Source organism: Procambarus clarkii, chromosome 67 (assembly GCF_040958095.1).
Source record: "Procambarus clarkii isolate CNS0578487 chromosome 67, FALCON_Pclarkii_2.0, whole genome shotgun sequence".
In the NCBI taxonomy this organism is placed as follows: Eukaryota; Metazoa; Arthropoda; class Malacostraca; order Decapoda; family Cambaridae; genus Procambarus; species Procambarus clarkii.
This window is the reverse complement of record NC_091216.1, coordinates 22,407,183-22,425,863: the sequence shown is the minus strand read 5'-3', so window position 1 is coordinate 22,425,863 and position 18,681 is coordinate 22,407,183. Positions and strand designations below refer to the sequence as shown.

General features: G+C 39.3%; 1 protein-coding gene and 1 long non-coding RNA gene across 3 annotated transcripts in view; both read right to left on the bottom strand.

Annotated features, from left to right (window-relative positions):
- LOC138355450 (uncharacterized) overlaps window positions 1-18,681 on the bottom strand; it is a 114,197-nt gene that overhangs the window by 54,708 nt on the left and 40,808 nt on the right. The gene's annotated exons all lie outside the window — the stretch shown is intronic.
- Window positions 273-14,407, bottom strand: LOC138355323 (uncharacterized). Of its 2 annotated transcripts, XM_069310195.1 has the most exons (8): window positions 11,101-11,258; window positions 4,392-4,507; window positions 3,853-3,953; window positions 3,598-3,709; window positions 3,292-3,385; window positions 2,653-2,756; window positions 2,393-2,516; window positions 273-2,132 (listed from the first exon to the last, which is right to left on the bottom strand). In XM_069310195.1, the coding sequence occupies exons 2-8, from the start codon at window positions 4,427-4,429 to the stop codon at window positions 1,986-1,988; spliced, it is 720 nt and encodes a 239-aa protein (XP_069166296.1). In that variant the 5' UTR covers window positions 4,430-4,507; window positions 11,101-11,258; the 3' UTR covers window positions 273-1,985. The 2 variants fall into 2 exon arrangements, with proteins under 2 accessions (XP_069166296.1, XP_069166297.1); XM_069310196.1 differs by lacking the exons at window positions 4,392-4,507; window positions 11,101-11,258 and adding an exon at window positions 14,273-14,407.

Genomic DNA, 18,681 nt, shown 5'->3' with positions numbered 1-18,681 from the left:
ATACACACAACATTTATAACTTCGTAAACCAACATTAAATTCAAATAAAACTTTTGTACTCATTACCAACTATTAATGTATGTCACACTAAGCACATTTCCCATAGAATTAACTGCGTAACTAATTTAGGATTTAAATAATCAGTTATAGTTTTGTCACAGTAAATTTAATCCAATTTCCATAACAAATTAAAAAAACGTAGATTTCTTTCCAATATCTTTTAATAACAATACGAATAATGTAATATCAAATCAAATCAAATGTTTATTTAGGTAAGGTACATACATACAAGAGATTTTACAAAGAGTGATGGATTTATAGATAGAGCTAGTACATACAATGCCTAAAGCCACTATTACGCAAAGCGTTTCGGGCATAAATATGAACCACGGTCACCATAGGGACGTCAATAAGGCCAGCACCATGGGAGGATTGTAATGTAGATGTAGTAATTACTCCCTTGGAAAAGAAAAAAATGTATGTATGAGATAGGAGAGCTGAGGGCAACATATGATTGCATAATTAGAAAATTACCTACAGAAAACACTCTACATGTATATTGTGATGGGGTCAGTAGCTAGGGATGGGATGGCAGGATGTGGAGTCTTGATCAGGGAGTACACTGACATCGGCACTGTAGATACTGTTATTGGACGCCGCTTAACTGACAATGTCTCTTTAACGCAGGCTGAACTCCAAGGTGTATTAGCAGGATTACAGGAAGTAGTCAAATGTGGTAAAAATGCTTGCTTCTTTATTGACAGCAGAGGAGCGTTAGAGTCTTTAAATAGCAGGCGACCAGTTTACCAGAATATTGTGATGGAGTGTAGAGAGAATGTTAAGAAATTAGGAAAAACTGGGTGTAAAGTAACATTCGTGTGGATCCCTTCACATGTGGGAATACTGTTGAATGAGATAGTTGATGAGATAGCGAAGAGAGCCACGATAAAAACTCTTGTCGAAGTTGTATGTCAGTTAACCTTAAAACAAATAAAAACAAGTATCAAGATGATCCAAGAGGGTGAAGAAATGATAAAGAGAATGGCAACGGTGGACAGTAGTAACACACTTAAGAATTATTCAGTAATAAATACAAATTCGTCCTTCACCTATGGTAGAGGAAAGTCTATCTGGAAGGATTCAATTTACATGAGATTAAGATTAGTAGTAGGCATCCTTTAGTCTCTGAAGACTATGGAGTTGCTAAAGGCTGGGTAGGTAGATATGGAGGAGAAGCTGTTACCCATGCAGCAGGTCTCCCCCTCTCCACGTTGCTGAAATTATCCAATAGAAAGGCAAATGCCAATACACATGGTTCCAGCAACGTCGCAGGAGCTCCCATTAATAATAAGATATGCAAATTAAGATTAGGATACAAATATATCTGGCAATACGGTGTTGATGTCAGTGAAAAAGATAAGGAGTGTAAATTATGTAGTATGCCGCACGCCCACACCTTAGAACATTATGTATTAGTGTCAACTTATTGATAACTATAGAAATAAGGAAATAAGTAGTGTACCACATCAAATTGTTTGGATGTGTGATAATGGTATGATAGACAGTATACTTAGGAGCTACAAGAATTTTGCCCCAAGAGTGTAACAATTATATGCTGTGCTTACTATATTAACCTGCAATGTTAAATGGGATTCTTGTATTGTGATTTGTGGATTTGTACTCACTGAATTTGTGCGCCCCTTGAGGGACTTGAAGTAGAGGGGGGTAGAAATAGCCTAAACTTCTCTATTCCCTTGAGATGTATTTTTTTCTTGTCTCAATAAACATACTTGAACTTGAATAAGGCCAGACTGGGTTGATGGGTCTTTATTTATTACTGTTACAATATTAACAATTCAATAAAGACAATATTAGTGACATGTTGTGTGATGATTACATATTATTAATCCACGAAATGATTATGTAGAAGGAGTTTAGCGAAGAAATTACAAGTAATAAGATGCGTTACAGAGAAAGGTTGAATCCTACCAGGCCATCCTGCAGGTGGCCTTGTTAATGTTGTTCTCGAGTAGGCGAGCGTTCTTGTTCAGTTCCTCCTCAAACCCTGCCACAACACTCCGCCCGTTGATGCCAATGTCATCGTTGATGAGGTCAGCGCCCTCAAAACGAACCTGAAACACGTTATAAAGGTCTTAATAATCCTGATTGCATAAACAAAAATTATCTTTCCGTTGTATAACTCGAAAAAATTGCTTTAAAATTCTGAGTAAATTACTAATCCAAATTATAGTAAAGGAATATATAATCCTGAAGACGTTTTCCGCTTCTCGGTGTATACATAAAGAAAATTTACTTCTCTTAGTGAGCTCGTATAGTGGTCTCGTAGCCCTACACCTTACCCGGTACCAGAAGGCATCAGCACAATACTTACGAATAGTTTGTCAATGCTGAGGTCGATAAGGAGAGACTCTTGCAAGATGCATAATGACACGGGCAAGAGGTTGTAGCTCTGAGTCTTGAAGGACACCTTCACGCTGAAGTTCTCCATTAGGATCCTGTCGAGAGCAGAGCAAGGATTAGGATTTAGGTTTACACCTACCGATATATTGACACAACTTTAGTATTAAACGTTAGACGATTGGATACAAGCACTACTTGACGGATTACAAGTGGAAGAAGTTGTACACGTACTCTCCCACTCCGCGAGCCACGATTTTCTTTCCCTTGTGGGTGCCGTAGAGATTATAGGCGTCGCTGGACAAGTACAGACTCTCTATCACCAGTTCCAGTTCCACCTGAAAATCAGAAGCCTCAGTATGTGCACTTAAATAAATGGATAATTTTGTTGGTTACTTTGCTCCCTGTAATATGGAATCCATGTCTATAATAGAATCATAATTAAGCTCATTTAATATCTGAGCTTAATTAAAATATATATTATTTAATATAAGAACATAAGAAGTAAGACACACAACAGTAGGTCTACTGACCAAAACAAAATAGGTACCTATGAACAAATCCACAAGGGCCGTGACGAGAGTTCGAACCTACATTTGAGAGGAATTAGGTTTGAACCCATTCTTAGGTTGGAACCCTCGTCACGGCCCTTGTGGATTTGTTCATTTGATGCATCACGCTATTGTGATTTCTGTGTGTAAAATAGGTACCATTTACACCCAACCATTTTCACTCATACAACTATCAATCCTAAGTGTAATAGTTATACAATTGTCAGCCTCAATAATGCAAACTGTCAATTCCTTTCGTCTATAACACTTGGCAAACCCATATTTATAATATGGGAGACGAAACTACAATAATAATACTCACAACATTGGAGATGAGCGGGATAGGAGGGAGGAAGTGGGTAATGTAGGCGTCGTCATAGCCTAGCACAGAGGTGTTCCAGGCGCTCACTATAACACTGTGGACACAAAGAAAATCAAACCTGCGCACTGGGTACTTCCCAAGCTTAGGCCTTAAGCCACTGTACCTTAGGGACACTGGACACAAACACCACAACCTCAGAACTTGTCATGAACCTAATATATAAGCACTATACAACACACACCAGAGGGGCTCCATGGAGACAGGTTAAGGTCCTTGTAAGAGAGAGAAAATGAAGCAGTAAAGTACCTGGTGACGGGGGTGTTGATGTGAACTCCGGTGACGATAGGAATGATGAATTGGTGGAACTTCTTCAGCTCACTCTGGAGCACACTGGTCAGACTATTCTCCAAGAAACTGCCTGTTAACACCGTAAAAAAAATCGCAATAAGGAACATTGAAAATAACTTACTGAAAACTGAAATAACTAACTGAAAATAACCAAAATAAACATGTTTGAATGTGAAAAAGTCCATTTGGTACATAACAGCATGATGTGCTCACCGCCAAATATAGGCAGGATGGAGGCCACGCAGATTGCAACTTGCAAGGTAAAAGGTTTCAACATGGTGCCAACGGTGTCCGCTTCAACAGTAGTAAACAAACTGGAAGATGCAAAAATATATTACAAATGTCATATTTATTTATATGTCTGATTTTATTCCATATGAATTTCTCCATTTTGTTTTTATTTATCCAACAGCCGAACAACCTCACGACGTTGGTGGAAAGAAGGAGAATTTATGCTGTGATAACAACGTATAGAATATTGAAAGGAATTGAAAAATGGTAGGATAAGAGGTAGTTGGAACTACCAACTACCACCTGGGATAACAACCTTAGACAATCAGGAAGGTCGTTAGAAAACACCTCTTTACACTCAGGGTTGCAAACAATAATTATAATAGCCTCTAATAAGATATCGAGGTGCGATCAATAAGCAATTTCAAGAGGAAGTACGACCAGAGGCAAGATGAATAAAATTAATAGTAAATTCTTCACACCAAAACACTTATCTGTTAGCAGTGGAAGAAGGGACTTACCTGTGAGGAGGCGCTGGAGTGACAGTGATCATCATCATGCTGCTTGTGACATATATTGTCCTGGCAGACAGGAGGGGTGAAGGTGCGCTCTCTTCATGATATTAAAGTTAAACTTGCTGATGTTTTACGAAGGTCGAATTAAGGAAATAACCCCATTTAACACAACATTAAATAAAAATCATATCCAGTATAAAAAAGCATCTCGTCAGAAAATTATACACATGACAAGATTCTAAAAGGGTGAACGTTAACATTGAGGAGCACTCACAGGGAAGAGTAGGAATGATAGTACAGGGGAAGGCATGAATGCTTTGCTTTGTTGACAGTTGCTAGGCTGTGTAGGGAGAAGAGAAAGGAAATTAAGAGTAAGTGATGGCAGGAGTTTGCAGAGGATGGGAATAACAGAAACAAGAAGGAAATCTGTCAAGACGTAAACGAATTAAGGAGTAGAAGCATAATTTTTTTGCGAATTCTTATACGGCCTTATGGATAAACGGTCAGACGCTGCCAAAATTAATTCAACGCCCACTGTAATGGGAGTTATTAGATTTTTGGAAAGACCCAAAGTGGAACTTTATATATACAGCAGACAACAGTGAAATGCAACAATACTCTGGCCACTTATCATGCAAGCCGGGTTAAAACCCGGGCTCTATCCTGTATACTAAAATGTTTCCTCTTATCTTATCTTCCATATAGTCGTAGTGGCTTGACACTTTCTCCTGATAGCTCACGTCCTCTCCTATCCCTACTTAACCAATCACTCTTGCTGGCAATCTTTTCTTTGCCGCCCAGTTAGGTGGGTGTAGAGCAAGACTAGTAACTGTGTGACTCACCATATATGTAAAGTGCCTTGTATAATTACACACAGAAATCACAATAGAGTGATGTATCAAGTGAACAAATCCTCAAGGAGCGTGACGAGGATTCGAACCTACGTCCGAGAGCATCCCAGACTGAGCTACGACATGGTATAAGAATTTTAGTAGAATTTCCAGTAGCAATTCTTATACCATGTCGTAGCTCAGTCGATTAAGACAGCGTATGGGATGCTCTCGGACGTAGGTTCGAATTCTCGTTACGGCCCTTGTGGATTTATCTTGTATAATGACTGTTGTGAGCCTCTTGTTGAATCGCTTGTGATATAAAAAGATTATCGATGTGTATATGTATTTGTGTAAATGACTGTATATATATGCTTATGTGTATATATATAACATTAATAATTGTGTAATTAGCTTCAAAAGTCTGTCACTTGCTTAACTAAACGAACTATGGGGTTCAGTTCCTGAACCCATTATGTGCCTCTGTAACTCTTTCCACCACCGCCCACGGGATGAGTATGGGGTGCATAATAAAGAAAGATACTGAAATTGTTGATAGGAACTATGTGGGGGTGTCACTTACACAGACATTACCCGGGATAAAGTACTGATGGCAATTAAAGTTGAGGAATCTACCACCCAGGGGACGATGGAATAACTTATGAAATACCATATAGCAAGTTCAATCAAGTTTATTGAGGCAATCAAATACATCTTAAAAGGATAGAGTCGCTTAGGCTATTTCTACCCTCGTCTATTTGAGAACTAAAGGGGCTGACAAATTCACACAGTACACAACTATTAATCATATTAATAATGAGACAATGAGGGTGTAAATCAACAGACAAAGTATTGGGGATAGTTTTTCAGAGTAGTATGTATTTTCAGCGATTAGATTAATGAGAGGCGGGAAGAGCTAACGAACATAATTTTTCTGGCTTTAGAAGATGGAAAGAAATGCGCAATGCATGTTAAAGTATACAATAAGAAAGTCATATATGAGATCCTTATGTGCTAATGTTACAAGATATGATGTCATTGTAGAGTTTATTGCTACCAAAATAAACAATTCAGCCGCAGACTTTAACTGTTCAAGTCTATCTTGCTCAGTACTTGTACACCCACTACAATCAGAGGTAATGTTTTTGTTATCTATGTCTGCAACTTTGCTTTGTGTAAGCCCTTTCTCATTTGTCTTTGTTTCAACATTTCCCACAACATAGGGTTGAATACTACCATCATAAGTGGATAGTTCATGGTCCTGAAGCTCTTCCATCAGTGATACATCCATCCTCTCCCTTACTTTCTCCCCCCCCCCCTTCGTTTCACTCCCAACTGAACTTTCCGCTTCACTCCTCACTACACTCCACCTGTTTACCATAAATAACCTTTCCAAAATTACAATGCTCTTTTTGCCTCCACAGATCTCCAGTATCAGCTCTTGATACTGGTAATGGCTCAAAAGGGCCACCACTAACGGGCTATTCATACCCGTGCCACCTTTTGGGTGGCTTAATCTTCATCAATCACAATCCTCTTGTCCAGCATTTTTAGGTATTCCAAGATCTGTGTACCAACCTCAGAATTCACAAGGCTGCCCTGCACCTCATCACCACGAAGGTACACTTTTTGGTCGCGTTTCCTACTGCCACGAGGCTAGAGCCTTGATCGTCGCCGTTCCTTTTTCCCAAACGTTGGTCATGCTTTTTACTGCAAAACCAACATCTTGGGTCAAACTGGCATTTGCAAGTCATATGTCCCCAACGAGAACACTTTGTTAAATATTATGAAATATATTGTTGATTTATTTATTTATATATACAAAAGTTCTTAAATTCTTGTACAGCCACTAGCACGAATAGTATTTCGGGCTATTGGTTAGTTAAGTTCTTTAACCTAATTTTCACACACACATTCCCACGAAGTAGCGATTAAGTACGAAAGTCAAAGACTCACTAACTCGTCTTTACATTTTTAGAACTTTAGCAAAGGCGATTTATTGGGTTTTAATTTGTATACGTTTAATAACTTCCTCCCTGGTAACCACTAAATAATTGTTGGGCCAAATTACCGGATAATTTAAAAGACGTTGATATCTGGCCAAACTCATTCATATGGATGTCTAACCTTCGATTAAAACATTCCAGAGATCCTACATCTATTATGTTACCTGTTATGTTTTGATATATTTAAAACGTTATTTATATCTCCTTTGTTATACTTTTGTATCTATTTATATACTTAAATCACCACACCCTTTAATCTTCGTATTTCTAAAGAATGTAAGTTAAACTTTTAAATATCTTCACTAGGAAAGTTTCTAGTGTCTAGGGTTAACTTTGCCATCCTTCTCTGAAATCAGTTAACCCCCACCTCACCCTAGGAAATGTATATTTTTACCTCTCAAAATGTTTGGTAATGTGTTTATTTGTGATGTGTGTCTATGTATATATTAACACGTTGTACTGAATGGGGTGAGAATAGCTTGAGCTACCTCATCCCTTTGTGTGTATTTTACCTCAATAAACTTATTTCAATTTCAATTCAATTTCACCTCACCCTCGACTATATAATCCCGTAGCCTCGTAATTATTCACTCAAGCAGCACCTTGTAAGTCAGCTTTCTACCACGTTACTGTGTGTTCGGGAGTACCAAGCCACTACCGACCATGCTGACAATTGCTGCCTTTCTTGCTGCCATCTGCCTGTCTTCCAGTCTTCCTCCGGACAACCGTAAGAAAACAATGAGTATACACATACTTTGTTTAAGTAATTATAATAATAATGTTGTTGTTTTAGATTCAGCTACTCAGAACAAAAAGTTCCAAGTAGCACGGGCTATGGTAAGCCCGGAGGTGGAGGCACTTTGGAGCCATTATCTATTATCTGTTGATATTGGAGATCTGGTGATGGGGTCCGTGGACGCGCCAATCCAAGAGGACTGTAGATGACGATTGATAAAGATTAAGCCACCGTAAAGGTGGCGCAGACATGAGTAGCCTGTAAGTAGAGGCTCTTTTGACCCATTACCAGTATCAATAGCTGATACTAGAGATCTATGGATGGATGCGGGTCTTCATGGTGGATTTCAGCCTCGGAGGTTTAGTGTAGACCTCTAGGTCTTCCGTTTTTTCTTTGGCTGAGATTCGCTGCGAGTTAATATGGCCGTGCTGTCGTCGGAATTTGGTGAGGGGCCTCCACGAGGAGGTCTTGTACCGAGTAGGTGTCGTACGGCGGCGGTGGAACGCCTACTAAGATTTCCTCATCTGAGGAGTCTGTAAAATCCGTAGTTGGTATTGTTTTTCATCTTGCAGCCTGAGATAGGCTCAGGTGTCGGGGATTACTGGTAGTAGCTATTTCAGGAGTGTTGGTGGTGCTGTTAGTAATTGTAGATAGCCCGTCTGCTAGCGCATCTGCTGAGATGGTGATGGTAGGAGTGTTGGGAGCTGAAGAGGGAAATACCTCTGTTTGTGCCGCCCGGGTCTTGGGTGGTTCTGAAGTCTGTGTAGAGATCGACCTCGTGGTCGTTCTGGTGGTAGTCTCCGGAGTGGTAGTGGAGGCAGTGAGACTTGCGTCCGGGGCGATGATGGGGTCCAGGCCGTTGGCTAGGTACAGCACGTTGAGTTCCTTAACAAATCATTAATTGTCTGGCCCGACAAGCCTCTCCGCTAGTTGAATAAAACCAGGGATAATGCCTGCACGTGATGTAAGGGACTGTAAGGGTGCTGGTTGGTGCTTAGGTCCCCAGTGTGGAGGCCGGGTGGCCTGTTGGGAGGAGCCACTCTTTGGTAGGACTGGGAAGTCTTCTGGTAGGTTGGTGGGAGCTGAGGTGCTGGGTTTGATTCCGGCGTCGGAAGTAGGTTTGGCTTTACTGGATTCAGCCTGGATCCTAATGATTTCCTGTATGCGAGGGCAGCGGTGGGAAATTGCAGGGTGATCGCCGCTGCAGAGCAGGCAGCAATGGGTTTTTGACTTGCATATGGAGTAATGATGGTCCTGGCCGCAAAGGCTGCACTTCTGGACAGGGTGCTGACACTTGTTGGTGGGGCGGGAATAATCGTAGCGCCGAAAGCACTGTTGGATCTCATGGAATTGTTCCTTCTTCACTTGGAAGGGTGGAATCTTGATGGCGAAGCAGACCATATGTGTGGCAGCCCTGTTGGCCGCGGCTAAGATGGTGAAGGATATCTTCATGGTGGGGCGCTTGTCGTCGTCGGTGCTACAGAATATAACATCAAATACCCTCAGGTTCGGGTTTTCTTCCTCGATGTTGGCAATGATCTCTGTTCTCGGTCCGCGATCCAGCGGCTGGTCCCATTGATAAAGACTGTTCGGTTGGCGGTGTTCTGGCGTAGTAAGAGTAAAGAGGTGGTCCACTTAACGAAGTGTGCGATCGAATTTTTGGAGTTTTTCGAGATTATAATAATACATCTACATTTCCTTGCCATGCTTCAGTTTAGTCATTGTGTTGGGTACAGTTGATGTGGCAATGTGTCCACAACAACCGGCTTTTACCATACTAGTTTACCGTCTTGGAGCAGTTGCCAACCCACACTATGTTTACAGTGGGGCTCGTGGAGATGGAACTAACGAGGATGCTGCGGAGCCAGCTGAGGCCCCTACACCCTCACGTCGTCAGCACCATCCCCGACGTCACCCTCGACACCGACTTCCTCAGGTACAGCAAAACTTTGTTTTTTGGGATATTAATCACTTTCAGTGGTTAAGTGCTTAATGACACACAAGAGTCTATAACAGCTTTCTTGCCCTGTCAAAGTAGGAGACATAAATATCAGACCATCCCCAGTTTAGGTAGTACTTATAATATTACTATAAGTAGTTACTACTTATAATAATTACTTATAATACTACTTATAGTAACGATGAGGACCATTGTATACATATATTGACGTAAAAGACAATTAGAAAGTAGAAATCGGTACTATTGACAAACCAGAAAGGTTTTGGACCGATGTTGGAAACCTCCTAGGCCTAATACACGCTGAGGCCTATTATAGTACATATATGTGCTATACTAGGTCAATTGTCCATTACGTCTATGTATGTACGAAGGTCCACATAGTTACAAAAAGTACTATGTAAACAGGCGGATGGGTTGTAAACCTGTGTGTGTGTATACTGGGTATGTGCAAGCTGGTCACAATTGCATTTCGCCTTTGTAAACGCACATTAATGACGTGTAAAAAACATACCTGGAACACTGTTTATGTAGGACAGACGTAAATCTGTGTATTTGTGTATGTAGGACAGACGTAAATCTGTGTATTTGTGTATGTAGGACAGACGTAAATCTGTGTATTTGTGTATGTAGGACAGACGTAAATCTGTGTATTTGTGTATGTAGGACAGACGTAAATCTGTGTATTTGTGTATGTAGGACAGACGTAAATCTGTGTATTTGTGTATGTAGGACAGACGTAAATCTGTGTATTTGTGTATGTAGGGCAGACGTACATCTGTGTATTTGTGTATGTAGGACAGACGTAAATCTGTGTATTGGTGTATGAAGGTTAGATTAGCATTTTAAAAGTACTACAATCACCATTTTTGGTTGAATAAATCACTGAACTATATGTTTAACAGATCTCTAACCCATGTCCATGGAGGACAAGAAAATTTATAGATGTTGGTTAGCATTATATATGTATGGCCACGTCTGTGGTAGAAAAAAATAATATCTTAGTAAATAATGGTTGGATGAGTGAAACTTTGTCATGTAGACCTCTGCAGCGGCAAGTCGTGGTCAAGTAACGCTGGATCTCTTAGTACAATAGGCTTCGTTCTTGACTCGTAATCGGATCCCGTAACGTACAGGGAGGTAACCTAATTCTATTTTAAAGGCCTCTAAAAACAATTAAGGATACTAATCTTCCCTGCCGAACGTGGTGTCCGTAAGACTGAAGTTGCCGGATCAGTCTGGAGTCTGTAGATGGCCAGATGCTCCTAAATTAAGACTAGTCTTGATAAGCAGACTTCAGAACACCTATGCAATGGCGGTTGTCTCGTGTCTCTCGCCAGTAATGGCGTCTTCTCTTTCTCCTGCTCGAAAGTTGCGCATGCGCATAGCTCCCAGTAGGGGCTCCGAGCATAAATTATATGGAAGGAAATGCGTTGTGACAAATATTTACGTCACAATAAAGGTATTATGTGGTGACACCTCTTTTTTCGTGATGTAGTCAATTAATTTAGACGATATTAAATGAACGAGAAAAGGGAGTCGAGATACAATTTATTCACCGAGACAGCAAATCGTGGCTGCATAAATTAATTCCAGTAAACAATGATAAATTTATTAACGAAAAGTGAATCTATTAATAAATGATTATCCTTAATAAAAGACAAAATAAAGCTAGATTCTACTCGATATGAAATGTTCCTAAGGAAAATTATATAACGCTCTGCATCCTAATGCAATAAATTCTGTGATACTAAACTACGGATTAGTAATGTTAGTTAATTATAATACTTAGTACAGGAAATACATCCTAATGTACTAAGGATTAGTAAATGAGTATTAAATAATAATGAAGCCTAATACAGGAAATATATCCTATTGTATTAGGGATGAGAATAATTGTTGGAAATTTCCAACATACAGCCACCAGCGTGCATAGCGTTTCGGGCAAGTCTTTAATCTTAGTATTCCCCAGAATACGACCCGCCAAATCGTTTAACAATCAGGTACACATTTTACTTTTGGGTAAACAGAGGCTACAGTTAAGGATTGGCGCTCAGTAAATCCTCCCCGGCCAGGATACGAACCCAGACCAAAGCGCCCGTGAAACTCCAAGCGAGTGCCTTACCAATACGCCGCTGGGATCAAATCTGCAGTAACAGTAAAACACTAAAATATCTTTACACTACACTACACTACAAACAAATACACCTACACGATTTGTTCACCAAAATATCTTATTTTGGATGAGGAAACGTGATCGACATTTGTTACATTATGTTAATTATATATCTTTTTGTTTCTATATTGAACTGATTGGAAAAAGTTCAGCTTTTAATCACATTTGGAAAGACATTGTAAAATTTAGAACCCTAAATTTGCATAGCATTTCTGTTTTGGTTGAGTATGAAATAGACACTTGTTTCTAGTGTGGTGCCCATGGGTACCGTTACAGCCCTATAGGAAGCATTTGAGGTCGAGATTAGTATTGCAATTTTGTGTTTTGTATATAGAGATTACACTAGAGTGTGTGTAGTGACTTGATACTCAAGTATTGCAGTATGGATGCAAAGTTCTACCTGGGACTGGAGTTGTTATTGTTCAGAGTGCTATTTATGTTGAGTAATAATGGGTCATGGGTGATTTTGGATCATAGAACCCTAGGCACAGATACCGTGAGATGTGGATAGGTGAGTGAATAATAAAGTGTTACCAATGGCTGATCTGGTTTTAGACAGAATGCCTACTGTTTTAGAAACTTTGTTTATATTTTGTATATGGAAAATTTAAATTCAGTTTGTTAATGTGAATACCAAGGCATTTCCTATCTACTCTGCACTCAATTTGGGTATTGAAGGTTTATTAATAAATTTAATTATTAATAACTTTAATTATAAATTATATAAATGATAACATTAACGTTGATAACATTAATAACATTAACGTTGATAATATTAATAACATTAACGTTGATAACATTAATAACATTAACGTTGATAACATTAATAACATTAACGTTGATAACATTAATAACATTAACGTCGTAAGTTAACAATACACTGTACTTGTTGAATTAAAATGACTTGAAGTTTAACATCGTAAGATTAACCATGTATATTAAACTTGGTAAGTGTAAAAAGGGTATATTTAATAATGCGTAACTTCCAGAGAGTAAGTCTAACAATGGGGACCTACACTGGTAAAAGTGCTACCTTTGGTAAAATAACAATGTAATGCAGTAACAGTGTGTGTTAGCATTGTATTGCCGGGTTCCAGCGGACCTCCCCCCCCCCCCAAGAAATCCCAACCTACAGTTTAAGGTGGTTAATAGGGTTAACGGTGTCAAAGGCCTTACGCAAGTCAATAAATAAACACAGGCTTCCTGTCCCCGACAGTGGGAATTGTCATCAAATTCACTGTCACATCAATGTTGTTTGTCCAGCTTTGCATTTATGAAGAGTAGGTTTGGAGTTTATCTGTTTCATAGTTGCATTGTTTACCATGTTTTTGACCCCTGATGCTTATCTGTCCACAGTATTGTGTTAAGTGCCAGGAACATCGTCCTTACTGGCTTCGACGAGACCTTCATAACTGGCTTTGTACCTCCTCTCCCTCTAATATCTGACGACGTGAGTATTACTATTTTTTATACTTTACACACCTGCAATATTCCACACATCTTTGAAATATTACTGCATAATAAAGTATTTCGCAGATAAGTGACCAGTTCGACCCAATTTTCAATTGTCTACACTTTGTTTATAATGGCGTGTTGCAGGTGAGGATCTATGCTCTGGTGGAAAACCTGTTTATCCACACCCAGAACTATGCCTTGAGAGGCGTCCACCGAGGTCTCTACACCTCGGCCTCAGGCAGGGGCAGGTAAGTTCCTCCTCGCTTAACATGTTACTATTGTTATTCATAATTTGTTTCATAGTATCTCAGTTATCAAAACATTTATCTAATACCTTTCCGAACTGGTGTAAACTCTGCACCTGTTGTCCACAGTTTGTTGGTGAAGAATTTCCGCGTCAGTATGTTCTTCAGAGCTGAGAGCTATAGCTTGCTACCTTTTTCTTTGTGTGTTGAGAGAAACTCCCTGAAGTTCACCCTCCGAGCTGACGCCATACTCGTAAGTACAGGGATGATGTGGGAGAAGCCTTTCCCTATGATGTGGGAGAAGCCTCTCCATTTACATAAGCAAATCTAACATTTTGAAATAAACTTGTACACTTCTAATGCGGGAAATGTATATATGAATGAGATTGATTGATTAATGAAGATTAAGCCACCCAAAAGGTGGCACGGGCATGAATAGCCCGTAAAGGAGTAAGAGTAGAAGTGGTGTTTATATACTGTACTTGGTTCCGGTTTTAGTGTGGACTGGAGGGAGCAGAGAGCTTCAACACAGACGTCCAGAAGCACAGCCACGCCGTCCTCGCCGCCGCACAGAGGCAGATCAACAGTCACTCTCACCAGCTGGCCGCCTCCATCAACTCCCTCACCTGCAGGGATTACTAGGCACATGGGTACGTCTCCATCTGTAATAGTTGACCAGACCACACACTAGAAGGTGAAGGGACGACGACGTTTCGGTCCGTCCCTTCACCTTCTAGTGTGTGGTCTGGTCAACATACTTTAGCCACGTTATTGTGACTCATCGCCTGCATCTGTAAGAGTTTCTTCTCTACAATTAAATGTTATACTTATTTTTTAAGTATAGGATACATAATATTTACTTTACTAATTTATACATATATGAAAAGATACAAATGAAAATGTGTTGTAGCAAATCATCTGTTATTGACAATTGCCACGAAGACTAAACAATAGTTTCTCAGGTGAATGTAAATTAATTGTTGGTCTTGTGACAGCGTGAGGGAGTCAGAAATAAACTGTATATATATAAGAGTCTTCGCTATAAGATATGTAAACAGTTTACATGTAGACGCAATCTAGGTAATCGTCCCGACCAATTAGTGGGTCGCAAAAAAATAAAATTGGTCACGACATTTAAAATTCACAAAAACTAATCATCGCTAGTTTCTCATAGATTTGTTCCCATAATTAGGTAGATTTAGCAATTAAAATCTATCAGTAGGTATTGTGAATGCATTCAATACATATTGTTAATAATGTTTATTATGTTAATAAAAAAACGGAAATATTTATAGATAATATCATTGATTTTGTTGTTCTATTCTCTAACATTTTGAAGATCATCCTATTTATTTATATATATACAAGAAGGTACATTGGGTTTATGAGAGTACATAGCATTGATAATTTTATATTCTTGTAAAGCCACTAACACGCATAGCGTTTCGGGCATTGAACTTAACAAGAAACTTGAACTTGACAAGAAAGTGCGCAAGAGTGCAGCGTGCGTGAGGTGTACTGGCGCCATATTTACACGGGTACTATGTTAACTCCACTGTTTTCTACTAAATAAACCTTCGTAAATTAGCGAAAACATACTATTTATTGCTTTTAGATATCATGCGCCTCCGGGGAGGGATTGATTATTATTTTTTTCCACCTAAGGTCAATAGGCTCAAATTAACAATAACTCAAAAACTGTGTTCTTTAGCTCAATTTTAGACACCAATTAATTTAGAATCGTGAATTACATCCAGAAAATGTTATAAAACTAGAACTCTCGAAGCGGGATGTACAATATTTTCAAATGCAAAAATTTGAAACTATAAAGAAAAACCTTTGGATAAAAAATCTATTTGATTTTCAAAGTCCTTAATCATTAATTGAGTTACACTTTGATCCTGAAGAGGCTGAATTGCTGCATCTTAGTAGTTCATTTTTACTGAAGAATGATTTTGATATTAAATTTGTCATAATTTTGGATTAAGGTTTAAAGTAGAATTTCCACCTTAAAATGCTCTCTTAATACTATTACCTTTCACTACTTCAGTACTTATTAGTGTGAGCTAAAAATTTCCACATTAGCTCAATTAAAAACGAAAGATATGAAGCCAGCTCAACACTGCGCCTGGCATGCGTGTAGCATTATCATCCTGTGTTCCAAATTGCTCACGAGCAAACAAGCGCATCCATCCCATTAAATGATTTTGGTTATAATATTGTTTACCGTGTCTTTTTGGACGATTTTCATGCAAAGCTTTTGTGTTTCTATATTCGTCTAGGTTCAATCTATAAATATGCATTTATCATGTGTCAATAGTAAAGAAAGGAAGATTCATTATTCAGAAAATTCAGTTTATGTGTGATTCATTACACATAGGTTTACTGGGTCGCCATGCAAAATATAGTTCACGTTATGGGTACCAGGAGGGGGGGGGGGACTGAAAAAATGCTGATGTTAGGTTTAACTTGATGAATCTCTGCCCTCGTGAGGTATATATATACAACCCGTCCTCGACTCAAGTCCATTACATTCAGCGGTCGACCCCACAGACGCATTCATATATTTTAACATGCTGTTTATTCAAAACGGGAATTTTCTCAAGTATAAATTAATATTATAATATATTTGCATATTGTGTATATATAGGCATAGGATAGGTTAGGTGTTTAGGTTCTGTTGGCGATTATTTGTATTTGTAGTACGTGGGTGAAGCATTTAGAGCGTTGTGATTCGAACAAAATTCGTCAGTGAAGCACTTGTTCCGGATATGTTCAAACGTCAGCAGTTGTGAGTTGTGTGTAAACCGCTTTTCATTCATAAACAGGGGGTTTGGTGGGTGGATGGAATGACTTTTGGATCTTTGTTTGGAGGACGGGCTGATATATATATGAAGCCTTAAAATAATACAACGAGGAGCTCGGTACTGAATCACAAGGGAGTATATTATAGAATTCAATGCTTTTGTCACTATAGCCTGGAAGGGTTCTAACATGAGAAATAGACACTGCTTCTCAAGCGGTGAAGTTTCTGTGGGAAGAAAACGTTTTACTGTGAGTTGTCTAACCGCCTAAGTTGCGCGCGCATCGAGCGGGGTACTTAAGAGCGCGCCCGCGGACTCTGTGACCTGTCCGCCTCCTCCTCGGCTGATACACTACAAGACGCCCACCCTCCTCCCGGGATCCCCTGTATCCCCTGTTTTACTTTCCAAGGGAAGACGCTAAAGCAGTTTGCTGGGGACATTTGTTCCATCTTGCAACGAATTTGTGTTACCTTTGGGGGTGCTCCGACAGAACCCCCAAAGTGATAAGCCAAGAATACCAAGACTTGTAATTAGTGTAAATTCAAATAATGCAACTTTCAATTACTAATTAGATGTAACTATTAACTGTAATTGAATTAATACATTATCATTATAACGGCTATCCATTAATATTATTTCTGTATAATAATTTATGGTTATTCACTAATCATTATTAGTCACCATAATTAATTATCCACTTTATCTATTTTCTTCGTTATAATTAGCTATTATGCTTCTTCATTTAAGGATTATCAATTATAATTAATCATTTATTATGATTATTATTAATTAATTATTTGTATTAATAATTAATTATTATTATTATTATAAAAATAAAATAATTCCCCCACTCTGCGCGTTTTCTTCCAACCGCAGAAAAATATTTGTGACTGTAAGGCAGCTACCAAATGAATAACATCGAAATAGTGAGTTTGTGAACTGTGATCACAATGAAACAAGATTTAACAGCATGGAAAAGTTGAGAAACAACAAATAATTAGGAGGAGATTGATCCATGAGAGATAAGGGGGTAGGTGGAAGTGGACACGAAGGCCATCACTCGTGTAGGGAGCTTGCTTGATGTGTGGGACCCACCACCTGCCACCATGAGAATTATGTACTACCAACCACTATGGGGAACTTTCCTATGCTGCTGTAACTGTGGGAGGGACCCTCCCATGCTGCTGTAACAGTAGGGAACTCTCACATGCATCTTTACTGCTCACCCTTAACACACCCACATTACCGCCCACCGTAACCACACCCACATCACCGCCCACCTTAACCACACCCACATCACCGCCCACCTTAACCACACCCACATCCCCTGCAGGTAACAAAAGCAGTAGGCCCAGACCACATACCACCACGGTTACTGAAGGAAGCTGTACAGATCTTATGTTATCCATTGACTATAGTATTCATCACACTAGACAGGAGATCTACCGGAAATCTTGAAAAAGCAAATGTAGTTCCAATATTCCTGAAAGGGAACAGACATGAAGCACTAAATTATAGAAGTTTATTTTCATTTACATGCATTCCGTGTAAGATTCTAGAATAAGTCACCAGGAAAAAGGATTGTAGAACATTTGGGGAATAAATTTTATAACGGCATATCGTGCCTATAACGGCAAAATCGTGCCTATAACGGCAAAATCGTGCCTATCCAACTTGACTGAATTCTACGAAAGACAAAATAAGACAAGAGAAGCAAAGGTGCAATAGACATGCTGACAGAAAACTTGATCAACATTGAAGGCCCAAAACTTTTCAGCACTTTCCCTCTACACATAAGGGTACACATAATAAACTGACCGACCTCTTGCAGTGTTCAAAATAACTTGAACAAATACGCCTGATCAAGCGGGAAAGACACCTGATCAAGCGGACTGACTCGTGCATCAGACTGCGATCAACCACGTCGAACAGCCTGGTTGACCAACCCAACCAGAAGGCCTAGCCAGAGCCTGGGCTGCGGGGACGTTGATCTTCAGAATCACTAACAGGTATAATAGGTATATACACCCTAACCACACCCACACTGACCGATAATATTGCATGAACCAGTCCTACAGCACACTGAT

Bases quoted from the DNA above. Each gene is read 5' to 3' on its own strand.
- LOC138355323 (XM_069310195.1), bottom strand. From the start codon at position 4,429: ATGATGATGATCACTGTCACTCCAGCGCCTCCTCACAG. The intron at 3,954-4,391 runs GTAAGTCCCTTC...TGCATCTTCCAG, and splicing joins ACTCCAGCGCCTCCTCACAG to TTTGTTTACTACTGTTGAAG. The intron at 2,757-3,291 runs GTGAGTATTATT...TCTGATTTTCAG, and splicing joins TCCCGCTCATCTCCAATGTT to GTGGAACTGGAACTGGTGAT.